This window comes from Physeter macrocephalus, chromosome 19, assembly GCF_002837175.3.
Source record: "Physeter macrocephalus isolate SW-GA chromosome 19, ASM283717v5, whole genome shotgun sequence".
Lineage (NCBI taxonomy): Eukaryota > Metazoa > Chordata > Mammalia > Artiodactyla > Physeteridae > Physeter > Physeter macrocephalus.
In genome coordinates, this window is record NC_041232.1 from 27,446,066 (window position 1) to 27,463,167 (window position 17,102).

General features: G+C 44.3%; 1 protein-coding gene across 6 annotated transcripts in view; it reads left to right on the forward strand.

Moving 5' to 3' along the window:
- Positions 1–578: 578 nt before the first annotated feature.
- The window catches only part of PPP4R1 (protein phosphatase 4 regulatory subunit 1), a 62,814-nt gene continuing 46,290 nt past the window's right edge, over positions 579–17,102 (forward strand). For 3 of the 6 annotated variants that reach the window (XM_024120550.3, XM_055080547.1, XM_024120552.3), the window contains exons 1-2: positions 2,403–2,547; positions 2,646–2,690. In XM_024120550.3, the coding sequence (XP_023976318.1) occupies positions 2,541–2,547; positions 2,646–2,690 (52 nt within the window). In that variant the 5' untranslated portion in view covers positions 2,403–2,540. Of the gene's footprint in view, positions 594–2,402; positions 2,548–2,645; positions 2,691–4,495; positions 5,304–17,102 lie in introns of those variants that run through there. The other 3 variants (XM_055080545.1, XM_007127166.4, XM_055080544.1) reach the window with 3 other exon arrangements.

Below are 17,102 nucleotides of genomic sequence, written 5' to 3' on the forward strand. Positions count from 1 at the left end.
CACATGCCGCGGAGCGGCTGGGCCCGTGAGCCATGGCCGCTGGGCCTGCGCGTCCGGAGCCTGTGCTCCTCAATGGGAGAGGCCACAACAGTGAGAGGCCCACGTACCACAAAAAAAAAACAAACATTTTTATTGTATGTCTCCATTTTCAGATTGATTCATTTTTTATTATTCAAAACAATAACTAAAAGATCTGCCTTTTAAATACTTTCAGCTTTAGGATCATCCTGAAGAAAAAGTAAACAGTTCAGTTACCAATACAAAAATTAATAAATGACACAGCAGCAAGCAATGTCAGGTGGGTTTTTTGTTTATTAGCAATTTTTTCCCCATGATACTTATTATGTTTGTGTTTCAAGAGTCAAATTTATCAATGTCCAAGGCTCCGTGGCTACTCATAAAAGTTTTCACTATCATTTGGAAGAGGACTTATTCTGAAAAATCCAGGCCTTACTAGCCATAGTTGGATAATACTTTTTAAAACAGTGACTTGTGACATTCCCTCTATTTTGCAGATTTCAGGGGCAGAGCAGACTCTGGGTTGTGCTCTGACCACTAGACACACAGCTTCCAGCATCCACAGGCGTGACACTGTAAGTACAGTTGGGGTAAGGGCATAGAATAATAATGGCTGTTCTTTAAATACCATTTTCTATGAGGAGGAAACAGTGCCTTTTATAGAGTGAGTACTGGTGTAAAAAAAAATTTTATTGTATGTTTGAGAAAGGACTAGAGAGTGGGAGAAAACATCAAATGTAAAAAACATGCTTGTGCCAAACCGTGAATAAGAACATCCTCACTGAAATGTCTAAAAACCGAGCTGCCTCAAGGGACCTGCTGTAACATGGGATGCAGGTAAGACGATAACCAAATGCACAGCTCCTGAACAATATGGACAAAACTACCCAGCCCCTCCTCCTTGGCTGCCTTCCCAGAGAACGTGAGATAAAACTCACTGTGCAGCCTCGCTACCCAAGGCAGAGTTAGTTGATCTGTATCCCAGGCTAGCATTTGGTTCATAACCTCTGCTTTATCACCATCACTGAGAATTGTTAAGTCTGACTTTACTGGGTAGATGGTCCAGATCATTCTCTTCACCTTTGTGTGTCCAGGGGCTGAAGCCTAGTTGGCACTCTGTCGATTTTGTGTTGCTGCAGGGAGATCACCAGTTAGTGTAAAGAGCCAAATGTTCTGTCCTCCTCCTCCTACCCAGAATTGCTAAAATGGCAGGTGTCAGCAAGGCAAAATTCTCACGGATTGAGTCAATTGATAGTTTGTGAATTTATAACTCCTTGTCATTTTGAGAGTTAGTATCAGCTGAATTCACATAAGGGTGTGAAACTAGATTGTGCCCGTTTGGCTTTTAGTTTTAATTATTCTATGTTTGAGAAAACTAGACACACACCTAGAGTTAGAGATGCTATTCCAGTTATTACTCTCAGAAACCTAATACATACTATGCAATATGCTTTCCATCCTGTAATGTCTGAGAGGGAAGTTTTTGGAATAGCTACGTGGGACCCATTTTATTACCCAGAATTATGAATTTCAGAGGCTCTGATGTAATATAGTGTCCTTGATTAAGACCACCGTGCAGACTATTCAGAATTTCGTCTCCTCCCCCAGAGCCCAACGTGGCATCACTTACACAAGTCCCTGTGTTGTCTCCCTTGAGGGCATCACCATCTTGGAGGCTTTGGGGAGACGGGGAGGTGGGCTGCACTCCTGGACACAGGACAGTGGGAAGTGGGTCAGAAATCCTGGGTTGGGCCCCCATTCTGCACTGGGAGCTTGTGTTCATCACTTAACACGTGTGGAATAATAGTCTGTGCTACACATTTCAGCTGAGCACCTCAAGGGCTACCAAAATTATTTAAAGACAAAAAGCTAATGCTAGGCGCCGTTCCCCCAGCACCTGCGGGACGCCCAGTACACGGTGCTCGGTTCCGGCCGTTCTTCATTAATCCTGACAATCCCGGGGGCGAGGGTCGCCCGTCCTCCTACAACCGGGTCGCACGCCCACCGCGCGGGCGGCGGAGCGGACATGAGCCCGGGGCCGGGAAGCGGGGGACCAGCGGGGGAGCCCGGCCGTCCCCGCGGCTTTGTTCGCGGCGGCCAGCGGCCGGCGCGGAGGCGGTGCTTCCCGCCTGGAGGTGGCCCCGCGGCCCCCGGTGCGCGCGGCCCGGCGGGCGGCGCCGGTGACCCAACAAAGCGCGCGGGAGGCCCCGCCCGGCACACGGCGCGGGGGCTCCGGCGACGGCAGCAGCCGCGCCACCACACTCCGCGCACCACGGGCCGGGCTGAGCAGAGAGCGTGCCGGCGGGTGGAGCGAGCGAGGCGGGAGGCGGAGCGGCGCTCAGGCGGGCGGGGCGGGCCGGGTCGGGTTCGCCCGGCGTCCGGAGCCACCCCCGGCTCGCCGCCCTCGGCCCGCCCTGCGCGTCCCCGCGGCGCCGCCCCCCGCGCGCGTCCACCGGCCGCCGCGCGCACCGCCCCTGGAGCCCCGGGTCCCCGGGCGACGGCGGAGGAGGGGGCGCCGCAAGATGGCGGGTACGGGCCCCGCGGCGGGCGGCGGGCGGCAGGCGGGGGCGCGGCGCGGCGGGAGGCAGGCGGCGGGCTCACGGCTTTTCTTGTCTCCCTCGGCGCAGACCTGTCGCTGCTTCAGGAGGACCTGCCGGAGGACGCGGACGGATGTGAGTGAGCGGCCGGGCCCGGGCCGGGCGGGAGGAAGGGCGGCGGGCGCCCAGGCCTCGGCTCGGGCTCGGGGGCGGCCGGTGGCCGTTCGGGCGGAGCCCTGGCGGCGGAAGCGGGAGCGCGGCCGTTGGTTCCCGGCGCCTCGGCGGGGACGGGGGCCGCGGGCGGGTCGGGGCGCCGCCCGCCGTACGGAGCCTGCCCGAGGCCGCCCCAGCGCCGCGCCGTCCCGGAGTCCGGGATCCGAGATCCGGGGTCGGGGTCCGTGGCCGCGGAGGCGGAAGGGGCGGCCTGGGCGGGATGGGCCGGCTTCACCGACCGTCTTCCTTCGGCGCAAATGTTGGCGACTCAGCCAGGCCTTTCTGCATCTTCACATCTCGGCTTTCCCGGGGACAGTGAAGTTTTCAGGGCTTGGTCTTTTGCTTCAAGAAAAGCAGAAAGTTTGACATTGTTCCCGGAGGAGTGTCAGTAAGGAAGTGTCCCTCTCGTATGTGCTCTTCCGAGGTCGGAAGATAATTTGGAAATTGCCCTCGAGTTGAAGTGGTGACCCGGGCGGGACGTGTGGGGGGCTTAGGGGAGAGCCCGCCCGGTGCTGAGACTCACTGACCCTAATATCATCCAAGTCGGGAATTCCGAGGTGCCTGCGCTTTGAAATTGCTCTTGTAAATGCCGTGGAGTTAATTCTGAGCATGTCTAATGTGGTTTCTCGTGCCCACATTAAGCTTAATTTTTAAATTACTGGGTGTTTTGAGTGAAGTGAGGGGAATTTACTCTTTAGGAGTCTCTAAAAAGAAGTATTTCGAAAGTGAGTTAACCATATGTAAACTTATCTTTTGCGAAGTCTGGGTTTATGTTTTCAGTAAAACTCTCAAGGCAGCAGTGCTCATGTAGTGAAGGACAGCATTTACATTTCCTTAACGTTGTACTGTAGGACTCTGGGCTGCCTACGAGTAAGTTTGAAATGTTAGTTAAGGCAGCGCTTGATTTTCTGCAAAGTTAGGATGGGAGAGGTTTGGAGAGGTGACTGTCTCCAGACGGGGGCTTCTCAGGCTTGTATTTAGGTTCAAGGCTTTGCAGATAGAAGACGCTTTCCTTCAGCAGGTGTCGGGGACCGTCATTCATTTATTGTCACTTAGGTGCCTTGCACACTTAAAGCTTAAAGGATGAGCTGTACTTTTGCCCTTCAGCCTTAAGGGGCACAGTCTAGAAGGGGCAGCCTACCTGTGCAGAACTCAACAGTGATTTCTCAGGACCCTCCAGACTTCTGCTTGGTACTGAGGATAGAGCAGTGTGAAGGATGGTCACAATCCGTGCCCTCTAGTGGTTTACAAGCAGTTTTAATGTAAGTGTGACAATGAAGGTGTCAGAAGCATCCTAGCACAGTTGTTAATAGACAAGACTCAGGAGCTGAACTGCTTTGTTCCGTTCTTGGCGTTGTCACTTTGGATGGACTCCTGCAGCTCAATTGAACTTCTCTGTGTCTAGGTGTTGTCATTTGTAAACAGGTGTAACTAATATTACCTGCCTTATAGAGTTGTTTAGAGCCTTACATAAATTAATGCATGTAAAGCACCTAGAATAGTAGCTGGGAAATAGTGACTATTATGTGTTGTTACTCTGAGTAAAGAGTGAGGGAAGCTGGAAGGAGAGTGCAGGGAAGGGAATACTGATGTCGACCATTACACCACAGAATTTACATATTTACAGTTGCTGCTAATGCTTGAAATTAACTTTTTTTAAGGTCCAGGTCATTCCCAGTGTGGTTTTTTTTAATTGAAGTATAGTTGATTTACAGTATTGTCCAGTGTGTTTTAATTTAGGATGAAATGTTCGACCTTTGAAGGCACAGTTTATTTGCATATTTATAATTTGGTTGAAGTCATTGTTAGAATAATTGCTTATTTTCTTAGGTGCTATAGTTTCTACAGGTGATAACCTTTACCCAGAGTATTCAGGAACAAGGGATCTTGGAACATATGGCCAGCTGAAGACCACTCGGCATCTGTTTTGAAGGGAGGAAGGGTGAGAGGGGAACCTGGCTGTGGAACCTTGGTCCAGGGAATGGAGAGGCTCGGCACATCCTGGAGAAGGGAGAGGACCAGAGACGTTAGAGAGGGGCTTGGGCTGCCCGCACAACTGGGCTATGTCTCCTGAGCCTGGTCTTCTGTCTCGGGCAGCGCTGGTGGAGGCCGCCTTCAGACCTGCCCCTTCAGCCAGGCCAGGGCTGAGTCAGCCTTTGAGAGGGGAAGACATTGTTCTTTGCTCCAGCTCTGTATTCTTGGTTGCCTTTCCTAAATGCAGAACCTAGACTAAGACGGAAGAGAGAGTAAATACTATTCTACAAGTGATGAGAAGCTGGGGCGCCGGGGGGAGGCCCTGGGTGTGGCCCAGATTGAAAGGGGGGGCATTGCCAGACCCTGAGATGAGGCTCTCAGATCGTTCATTTGATTTGTTTCGTTTTAAGCCCCCAAGTCTCTGTGTAGAATCAGTAGAAAAGTGGGTAGAACTGGAAAGAGTTGGTCAGAGATGGACTTGACTGGTAACCCTTGGAGAAAAACAAAATCCTAATGTGTGAAAAATGGCGCCTTGTATGTACATCTCAAAAGGTCATAAAGGTAAGTAAATATCATCGTAAGGTACTATTAAAATTAAGTTTAGGAGAATAATGCATTGAAAAACTAAGTTTGTTTTTGGTTAAAAGTAATACTTCCAATACTGTCCGATGAAACACACTTTGAATTTCAGAGTGAAAGTAGAGCAACTTCCGAGTTGGGTGAACCCTTCCTGTGCCTGGAATGATGGGAGTCAGTGCAGAATTATGGATAGACTTTCAGAGAAAGAGTTTTAAATTTCTACTGTCAGTTCTTCACAGATGCAATTTTGATGTACATTGAAGTTGCTAGATTTCTAGGATAGGTGAGATGGGACTTAAGATACAGTAGGGTTTGGTGAGTTAACGTTTGTAAAAATAATTTCATAGAAGGAGTTTGATTAAAATTTAAATTTCTGTCAGAGTAATATGTTGAAGAAGATTATTTTAAAAGAAAGATGACGTAACGCTTAGTGGTTTGCAGTAGCTTTTTTATGCGGGTGGTTCTTCCCAGTAGCCGTGGGACGTGTAGGCTCTGGTGTGCCGATACTAATAAATAAGTCAGCTGGTGCGCAGAGGGACTAAATCATTCTCTCAGGGGACAAAACTCCTAAGTACCAGCCAGAATTTTAAGCCAGGCCTCCTGATTCTAAATATTGTATTTTAAACACTGTTTTTTCTTAGATTGCCCAGTTTACACCATCGAGCAGCCCCAGCTTGCGTAGGCGATTTGTTTGAACCTGTGCTTAGAATAAATACCCTTGAAGATGAATCTAGCATGCTGCCTAAGGTTTAATTTAACCTAGAGGGAGGGGATTCAGATGATGCTCGGGTGTGTAAGTCTTTATGTTAACCTCTCTCAGCTGTGACTAGCATGCTGTGGAAGGGCTTTTGGAGCTGTGTTCTGGAATATGACACAGCACAGAAATTTTCCTGTTAAAGTTTTGGAGGCCTTTTACATGATACTGTTTTTCAGGTTTGAAACAGTGAATTAACGATGGATCCAGAACTAATTGGGTGTAACTACCTAGATTAAACTCCGTCCAGAGCCCCTGGGCCTTTGACTGTTTCTGAAAACTGGGTTTGATAAGCTTCTTAGAGTCTCGCCACCTGGGGAAGGGAGGAGTGAAAAGTTGGGGCTGTGTCCTGTGGTGGCCAGGGAGTCGGTCGAAAACCTGAGGAAGGTGCCCTTGAAAATCATAATATTTAGAAGTGTTGTTAAATAGGGATTTGGGAGATTAAGTCATGAGACTTGTGGCATGTTTTGATTGCTACCAGCAAGACTGGACAGGAGAAGTCTTTGTTTAGAGATAATATGGTTGGTGTCTTAGAAAAGGTGCTTAAAAATGGTTTTAGTGGTACCCACATGCATATAGAATCAGTTAATGATGCCTTGGGTCATACTTCTCCATACAGAATTTCTAAAAAAAAAAAGAAAATGGGAGAGTACTCTTTGTTCTCTGGAACCGTGCGTGTCAGCCGCTTGGGCTTGTAGCTGCAGGACCGGGGCGTGGGGGACCCAGACACCTAGATGCATAGGTTTTTATTTGTTCTTCTACCTGTGAGAGAGAGCAAGCCCTTGCTGGGTGAAGTTCTTAGTCTGCCACGTGTTGATCACTGGTTTATTATTTCTGGTCCTTTGGCCTCATTTCCTCCTCTCATCAAAACAAAGATTTTATATTTGTTTATTAAACTACTGTTACTTCACCCCTGTGTTTGCCTTATGTTTTGGAATTTTGCATTTTTCTGTCTTGATGACAGAATTTTTGCCATCAGCCACATGAGAGGTTGGGCAGTTTCTGCACTTGAATTGGGGTGTTGTTTTGCTTTTAACTTGGATCTGAAAATAAACCTGATTTAATGTTTTGGGAAGAAGAGCGGGTGACATACCTCTGCAACTTTGGTGAAGGTGGTGAAGAGGCCAGTGCTCCCTAGAACTTGTAGGAGGGGACTTTTGCACAGTCTCCCAGCTTGCAGGTCCCCCGAGGGCCACCTCCCCATGCCCTTCCCCAACTCTCTCCTTACAAGTCAGTCTTCTTAGCTCCCTTTCTCGCCAGACCTAGGAGCAGACTCCTTTTCTGGCCTAATTGGTACCAGTTTGGTTAGTATTTGAGCATTGATCGTGCTGCGCTTCTGGAATATGTCCCGGTATAGTTTAGTGAAGGGGGAAGAGCGCTGGGCTTCATAAACTTAGAGCCAGGTTCAGGCTCAAACCATTTATTCACTGTATCATCTTGAGCAAGTTTACTTCACTTCTGTCAGGTGTTCTGTCTTTAAGATGTTGCTAGGCTTTTGGACTGCTTTCAGTTCTTGGCTGTTAGAGCTCTCTTGGGTGCAAGTCTCTGTGTGGATGTAACATTCCCTTCTCTAGGGTAGATAACCTGCCAGCCTGTTTTCCAAAGTGGCTGTACGGCTTCCTGCCCCGACCAGTGTGTGCGAGTCCAAGGTGCCCCACACCCTTGCTGGGCACTTTAGTCTCTTAAGTGTGTTTTTCTTTGCAGTTTGAATTTGCATTTCCTTAAAGTCTGATAATGCTCATCTTTTTATGTGCTCATTTAGCATCTGTATATCTTTTTTGGTGAAGTGTCCAAATCTTTTTTTATTGGGTTGTTTTCTTACTATGTTCTGAGAGTTCTTTGTATATTCCAGATTCAGGTCCTTTCTCAGATGTGGAATTTGCAAATATTATTTTCCATTCCTTGACTTTATTTTCATTGTCCTAACAGTGTATTTTGAAGCGTTGAAGTTTGAATTTTGCTGTTCAATTTATTATTTTTTCACAGATGCCCTTTATCAGGTTGAGAAAAGTCCCCTGAGTTTCCTGAGACCTTTTTAGAAATTAGGAATGAATGTTGGATTTTGTCAAATGCTTTTCTGCATTCATGATTTTTTTTCTTTTTTAGTCTTTTAATATTATGCATTACGTTGATTTTTTAAGGTAAATACTGTTCACTTTTTAAATGGGAAATTTCGGAAATACACAAAAGCAAATGAGCCATCATATACCCACCTTTTACTTATTCTCCTCTAACAGCTGAACTTTTGTGGGTGGGGCTTGGGAGGAGGCAGCTAGAGTACTTTAAAGACATCCCAGTGTCATTTATTTTAACTCTAAATATCTCACAAGGCATATACCTGCAATGTGATATTGTAATCCGCGAACCGTAGAACATCTGAGATTATGGTGAGGTATGGTAGTTTATGAAAGTTTAAATGATTAAATTCTTGAGTCATTTTCCTTGCTGGTTCTACTGTAACAAAGCCCACCTGTATAATCACTAAATTCACTTTCATCTTAATATTGATCACCAGATTAAAAGAAGCAACACCTTGCTTGTTTTTTATCATGCTAATAAGCACGTTTCACCATTTCGGGTCAGCCTTAATGGTAACAAAAGAATATTGGTGAAAGTTGAATTTTATATTTTAAATTAGCTTGCTCTATCATCCAGAGAATCACATAACTTAAAAATTTGAATCGTGCTATGCCTGTCGTGAGCCAATGATTCCAGAATTACAGAAATCAAGAGCTAGAGGACAGACTATATATTCATCCTTCTCATTTTTTTTTTATTTTTTTTTATTTTTTTTATTTTAATGGTACGCGGGCCTCTCACTGCTGTGGCCTCTCCCGTTGCGGAGCACAGGCTCCAGACGCGCAGGCTCAGCGGCCATGGCCCATGGGCCCAGCCGCTCCGCGGCATATGGGATCCTCCCAGACCGGGGCACGAACCCGTATCCCCTGCATCGGCAGGTGGACTCTCAGCCACTGCGCCACCAGGGAAGCCCTCATCCTTCTCATTTTAAGCATGAAAAAGTTTGGGCCCAAGGTCTTGCACACACAGACGGCTTGGTGGCAGAGGGTAGAATACTATTCAGACCTTGTAGGTTTTAGAGTTTTTTCCTCAGATATCCTCTCACATAGTTCTTTAACTTGCTGCAGAAGGGAAGTGGGAGAAATTTCTGGATTTTGTTCATTTTAAAAATTACCACGTGTTGTCATACTGTATGTTGGGTGTTGTGCTATAATCTTGCTGACACTATTCCCCGGTGAGGTGCATAGCCCCACAAATTCACAGACGTGGCACCTGATGAGGCTTATCTGAACAGTTAAGTAATTTGCTCAGTCACCTACCTTGCAAGTGTTGGGTTACATCTAGACCTGGCTGACACGGTCTTTATTACTTTATTACTCTTTATTACTGTACTCTTTCTGCCTTCCAGTTTTGACCTCCCTTAATTTGTCCCTTATTTAGGTTATCTAACGTCCTAGAGGTTCTGGGCGCTGTGAAGGTCATAGCATGTTCCAAGTATTTGGTGGGTAAAATCATTTTTGTCCAGGTAGTGCCTGCCATGGGAATGTTGGAAGCACAATATACCCTTTTTCTTTGTGTTTTAAAACACTCGTGTATAAGGGAGCCAGTCATTGGAGCAAAAGTGGGCAAGAACATCGGCGTGATCTGATATGTCTGATCCTGGCACTACCTAATTACTGAAGTGGTCAGTCCAAAATCTTATTGCTGAATTTATATTTAAATTTATATACTGCTTTGAAGTTGTGTTCAAAGTCAGATTTGATAGAAATTATTTTCACATTTAAATCTATCAAGTTAGTTTTTGGTAGAAATAAAACCTCAAGACTTCAGATAAATTCAGTACCTCATTTATGGGGACTGGTGATTATTTGGACCTGGATTAGCTCAAGTTTTATGTTTGGATTACGTACAGAAAAAAGGATTACTAACCAAAGCAATTGGGTTAATAGGACTGCAGGGAAAATGTTTGCACACTGGAGAAACAAACACCACATCTATAATGTATGGGAGTCCACACCTGCTAACGCTCTGATGTGCTGCATCTCTGACCAGTAGATGCTGTATAGAAAACGTGATCTTGGTACCTAATTTGAAAGTAGATAAACACGCCCCTTCCTCTTTTATGTGCATGTATACTTTAGGGAAATATTTTTTGAAATATTCATAGAGTAAACTTTAGCACATTATTCCTGCTTAAATTCAGTTGTGAAATTAAATATGCTCTAGGACAAATTTATACTTATTTACTAGTAAAAATCATTTCTAAGAATTTAGTACACTTTTAATATTTATATTTGAAGAAAGGATTTCTGATAAGCATATTGTCACACATTGAAACTTGACATACCTGTTGCTTGAGGATATATATCTGGAACATTTTTATTCTTTACCCATAGCAGAGACCCCAGCACACAGTAGGCCTTCAGTATATAGTTGCTGAGGTGAATCGTGATTTTCTGGCCAAGCTGAATAAGGCCATAAATGTATTGTAATTTGCCGTAAAATAATGAAGTGATTTGTTTTCAAATTAAACTTGTTACTTTGAGAACTTTCCGACTTACACAAAGGTTGCACAGGTGTTATAGTTAATTCCCCAAACTCTTCACCTCCATTCAACATTGTTAACATTTTGGCAATTTGCTCTTTGTTTCTCTATACAATTATAATTACAGACACACAGTGTAATGTATAGGTTATTCTTAATTTCTTTTTTGCACCTTTTTAAGAAGTTGTAGACCTGACCATATCTCCTAAGAGCAAGGCCACGTTCTCATAATCAGCACTCAAATTCAGAAAGTGTAACATTGATACAAATCATCTATGTAATATGTAGTTCATTCTCAGATTTCAGCGATTCTCCAATAATGTCCTTTATAGCAACTATCTTGCCAGTCCAGGCTCCTGCCATTGCATTTAGTTGTTATGTCTCTTTAGTTTGGAACAATTTCTCAGCCTTTATCTTTCATGATGTTGGTAGTTTTGAAGAGTCAACTTGGTTTTATCTGTTTCCTCGTGATTTAATTCAGGTTTTGCTCCTTTCTCCCTCCCTCCCTCTGTGTGTGTGCAGAGATACTATGTAAGTAATTCCGTGTTTTTCTCAGTGCTTCATCTCAAAAGGCACCTGATGTCAGTTCTCCATCATTGGTGGTGGTAATTTGATCTTAACAGCTTGGTTAAGGTGTGATGTCTACCAGATTTCTCCACTTAAAGATTCTCTTTTTTTTTTTTTTTTTTTTTCTGTATGAAAAGTTGGTAAGAGAAGTGACTTGACGCTAGGGGGTATCCCATTCCCAGACAAACATTCACCCATTAGTATTAGTGTGTGTAGATGATTCTTACCTGAATCAGTTACATTTCCATGCTGGCTTTCTGCTTTTCAGAAGAGCTTGCCTTTCCTGTTTGTTGGTTTATTTGTTAAAATATTTAAAGCCCCAAATGTTAAGGTAACTCTTATAAATGATTAAATCTGTATGGTGTGTCTCGTTATCTTTCATTCTCTAAGATGTAAAAGTCTTGGGAAACAAACAAAAATTCGGCAAGTTTATTATGGCCTTAGCATTATCAAGGGAAAGATTGGAGGAGGACAGACCATCACTTTTTTCTGTTTTACTGGATATTCCTAGAGGCTGTGTGGGGAATGGAAGGATGTTTTCATCAAGCTTGGTGAAAGTTAAGTTGTACAAATAAATCAGTTCTCCTGGGTGTAGTGCTTCTCAAAGGTGCTAATATGCTAATGGTCTTGTGTGTGTCTTAGGGGAGGATAAAGTGCTATTAAAAGACCCTTGTCTCTGCAGGTGTCTCTGTGGACTACCTTCTCATTAACAAATGTTAATGAATAGGCATTCTTCTGGAGAAGCATTAGACCCCATTTTTTGGTTTTGTTTGTTTGTTTAGGTAATAAAAAGATTAGCAAGGCAAACTTTGTCTTCTGGGACTTTACCTGTGTTTGGGTTGTGGGGGGGAACAAAAGGAAAAATAAAGAAGAAAAAATAAAACACTGCGATTGCTGGTGGACTAAAGCGCAGGCCCCCAAGACTGTGGGGAGTTCATAGGAGGAAGAGCTCTTCATCAGAAAGAGTAGGAAATAACTTCCTGGGTGGTATTTATAAGTAGGTGAGTTTAAGCTGAGATGAGGGTAAAGAGGGCAGACATGGAGCAGACGGGAAAGTGTGAGGCACCTGCAGAAAATGGCCCCCAGCCTAGGCTGTGTGCGGGGTTTGTGGGGGCAGATCAGGGGGGCCCTTGGATTACGGTGGGAGAGCCGTACCTTCATCCAGACGGGTGGGGGAGGGGAGGGAGGAAGGGCTTTCGGAAGGTGGAAGTGGTTCTGATTTGCAAACCGGGTTAGGATGAGGAGACTGGAGTAAGTGGATTGACCGTTGTGATAGTCGAGAGCATGGTCCTCAAACTTAATGACTGGATACCTTCTAAAATAATCTCGGAAACTTTCTCTCAGACATTTTCAAGTTTAAAGGTATTTTCAAAATGAAACTGTCATAATCACTTTTTTAAATGGAATATAAATGTAGCACTTCACACTGTCATCCATTTTCAAAAATTCAAGAATAAACTTTAAATTGGGAATTTTACATTGTTCTTTTCTCTTCTTGATCTTTCTATTTCCTGCACAAAATTTTACTTTAATATATTTTTATGCTTGCAAGTTTTATTGATCACCCTATCACATTTCTTTGCACCAAAGATACAAGGAGAAATTGAAATTTTTAATTTCCTGTGGCCATAAAAAAACTTTAAAACTTTGTTTTCTTTATTAATACTCAGTTGATCAACCAGAATGTATTGCAAATTATGATAAACACTTGGTAAACAAAATTTTATTAAATAGGTGTCTGTTAATAAAATGGATGGAGCTTTTAAAAAGTAACATGTATTCATGGGTGAATATAATTTATTGCTAGAATTAGACAATATTTAGCATCAATTTCTACTTTTTATTTTAAGAGCTATAAGCCCAGAGAAATTTTGTTGGCATAGATAAGTGGATGGAAAGGCCTTTACTAGTGATGCCACTAATTTCCTTGAACTTCTTCCAACTTATGTGTCAAAAATTTAAAAATTATTTTTAATGAGCTATCGGTCTTCCAATATTTTTGAAAGCAGAGGGTTGAAGAATGAATAGCTGACTTGTAAAAGTATATATTACAGCCTATAGAGAGCTGAACTCAACACTTCATCAGTGTTGCAGAGGGTCCCTTTGCTTTGCAGTGGAGGCTTTTCTGCATGGCGGCAGTGCAGCACTGCAGCTTTGAGGTCACGGGAGGTGGGACGTTGTGAAGGGAAAGCCTTCGATCCACAGCCCAGGCACATTTTTGTGATGGAGTACTCCTGGAGGTTGGGGGCTGGTATAGCCCTTGGAGTTATCCGCTTGATTGATTCCTCGGGAAAGCTTCATGTACCTTATGGGGTTCAAATACCCCAGTTTGCTCTAAGCAGACGATATCAGAGCCTCTGAATTAGGGTATTGGGAACTGAGAGGTGTGGGAATACAGAGTACTTCATAGAAGTAGAATTTCTAGTTCTTAGCGACTGATCAGATGTGGCGGCAAGAAAAGTGCCTTACAGAGTAACTGAAGGCCTCAAGTTTGAGAACGCAGGTTACTGGGGAAGACAGTGGTAATCAGAAAGTCATGAGGAAGAACTGATTTTTTATAAGGTTGGTTTGGACAGTTTGGTTTTCAGAACACACGTGACATGGAGGTGCAGACTCTGAAGTACCTGCAAACCTGGCTGTGGGGGTCAGAGCAGGAGAACTTTGGGGTCCTCTGCACTGTGAATGGTAGTGGAAGCTGTGGCTTATTGAGGGGAGGAGGGGTGTGTGTGTGTGTGTGTGTGTGTGTGTGTACAATGTGTATAGGAGGACAAAGTTGGGGGAAAGAAACTACCTACACAGAAGGGTTAGAGAGAAGCAAGAGTAGTCTAAAAAGGTAGAAAGTATTCCAAGAGAATCCAAGAAAAGAGAATTTAAGACGAGGGTGTTGGGATGGAGGAGTCAGCCTTGTCTCTAGTTTTGGCAGATTATTGTCAATCTTTGAGAAGAGTCACAAGAGTGAAAGAAATAGGACAGATTGCTTTTGTCTTGATGAGGAGGTGAGCTACAGCTTTAAGAAGTCTGATGAAAAGTCATTTTAGAGACTAGCAGGCTTAAGTTCTGGATTCAGTGTTTCAGGAAAAAGCCCAGGTGGTCAGAATGGCCCTTAATTACCTTGTGTTGCCCCTAAAGTGTGGTCCCGGCCACGTGTGCAGGGCCAGCAACCAGCCTTTCCTTTCCCTCCGTGTCGGAACGTCGTTTCTGTGGTTGAGTCCTCGGTGAGGGGGTTGGTGTTTATGGCCGTGGTGGGAGAATCTCTGTTTAGACAGGGCGGTGAGGTGCTGTTCTGAGGTGCGCATGAGAGCAGCTGAGCACCTCTGCGCCCCCTCCTGGTGCCCTTAAGCAGGCGTGCGGACAGGTGACCCCTCACGCTGCTCTTCCCATGCTCCTGTGCTCATGGCTGCTGGCACGTTCTTTTTTCCTGACTTGGCATCAAATGCATGTATAGTAGTAATACAGGAATGGTAGTAAGATAGGAATGGTAGTAAGATAGGAATGGAAGGTGATTTTTTGAAGGTAGTTCTTGGGACTTGGAATAGAGGTTTGGGATGTCTGAGAGAAGTGTAAGCTTTAAGAAGAGTAGGCTCAGAAGTCTTGTTGAGTGAGCGTGAAATTAGCATGAATGTGGAGCATATCTGAGCCTTGTTGATGGGGAGTAGGACAGCGGCTCGTGGTGCTGATTCAGGCAGAGCTAGAATTGCCTCCCTTGGGTGAGAAGTTGTGCTCCTGGGGGCGCCAGGGGCTTCCATGATGGTTAGGGGAGCGAGGCGAGGCTGGCGGTGGTGCTCTCAGAATGCCATGCGCTGACCAGCAGGCGGCTCGGCTTGGGAGAGACACCATGATCTTTGCTTCTTACTTAATTAAAAAAAAAAAAGATGGTTTTAATTAACACTTGATCATTTAAATCACATTTTATTATAACATAGTTGAATAAGTATCTCCGCTGCCCGGAATTGTCACTCAAAGGAGATAATGGTTGAATTTAACTCCTTTGTTGCTTAGACAATCTCAAGCGCCAGTCCCAGTCACAGGGCGGCAGTGCGATTTCTCCAGCCAGGTAGGAGGAGTTTGCAAAATGTAATAATATTACTCTGTTAAAAACTAGAAGGCTAAGTTGATTTTGGTTGGTCACCGTCCCCTCCTCCTCCTGCCTCTCTTCTGTGTGAGCCCTGTGCCCCACATGTCCTGAACAACTACTCATTTTCTAGACATGACTTGGTTTTCCTCGACTCCCTGTCTTTGGGCTTCTCGGCTTAGGACACCCTGTTCCACCCTCTGTCCTGCTTGGCAAACCTCATTGTATCTTCCCAGAATTGGCTGGGCTTTGAAGCCTTCTCTTGCTCACCAGGGCAGACCTAGATGTGTAACGGTGGACAGCACACGTTGTGTGTATGTACTCTTACACCATGCATCTTTCTTGGTAGCATATTTTTGTCTGCGTCTGTGCACATACATATGTACACATGTGTGTACATAGATACATGCATACAATTTCTGTCTAGTTTTTATATCTGTGTTCCCTGTTGAGTGCCTGGCACTTAAAGTAAACAGTAGATGTGCCGTCCTACTTGTTGAATGAAATGAATGAAAACATTTAAAAACACAGGGAAACCACAATGAGATTCTCTGTAGCAGAAACAAATGAATTGCGGGTTCTAGGGAACATAGACGTACTAGCCCTGACACCGTGTTAGGTGCGTTATAGATGTTATCTTTGTCTGTGTGTCTTAAAGTCTTGACAGCAAACAAGTATTTTACATGTGAGGAAATGGAGCCAAATTAATTAATTACTTGCATTAAGTCCACATGCATAGTTCACAAGGAGCAGAACATGAGATTTGGACCCAGATCTGTCTTAACTTTAAGAAGCTTCTGCCCTTTCCACATCACTGTCGCTATAACTGTGTAGTGATTAATCATCTTTAAAATTTCAAATGAGTCCAACTTTTAAATTTTTACATTTTAGACGCTGTTTTCCTTAAATTTAAAGGAATGGGATGTTGGTTTCTATGACTCTGGGTTTCTGCTGGAGCTGGTGGTGTGGGGAGTGGAAAGTGGATGGAGTCCTTCCTGAAATGCAGGGGTGACTCTCTGCCTTCTGCTGCATGGTCTCTTACCTTCATGCGAAGGGGGGGGGGATTCAGTTTTACAAGTAACAAAGATAAATGTCCTTGTTTTATCATTTCTTTCTCTTGTCCTGTTTTTCTGGATGTTCTCTTTACTTTGCATTGTAACACACTTGATTCTTGTCCTGATTTGGAACTGGAAGGATCTATTGAGTCTGATTTGAGACAAGATGGGCTAACCCTACAGTATAAGACTTCAGTTCGTATCCCAGGTTTCTATTCCAGTTAGGAATTCTGTTAGAATTCACTAAAAAACACAAGATTTCATTGACACTTTCGTCATTTAGCTTCTTCATGGAAGCTTTTATAACTAAATATTAAGTTTTGAAAAATGAGGGTTTCCTACGTAAGTGTGGGAATTCTGTGTCATGTTGACCTCTTAGGTCATCTTCCTTTTTCCTTTCCATCCTGGTCCCCCTTCAGCTACCCAAGACAGTAAATTTACAGGGGAAGAGGGAGAACTGGAATTTGGGGAGCATAGATATAATTTGAAAAAACATTTCAAGTGATCATTGTTTTCGTTGCTTTTAAGTCATTTTGAAATTTCAAATAACACTAAAAGCTGACATGATTTCTTCACTTCATCAGTGTAGGAAATTGGATTTTTAAAGTTGTGAACACTGTAAGGGGCTCTTGCTGCTGTAACGTCCAAGAATCCAGAATCAACTTAGTGACCCAGAAAGGAGAGGCACTGGGGCACAGGTCGGGTGATGAAAGGTCGCTCTTCATGTTCTGTAATGCTCCTTGTCTTCATCTATTTTGTCTGGTAATAA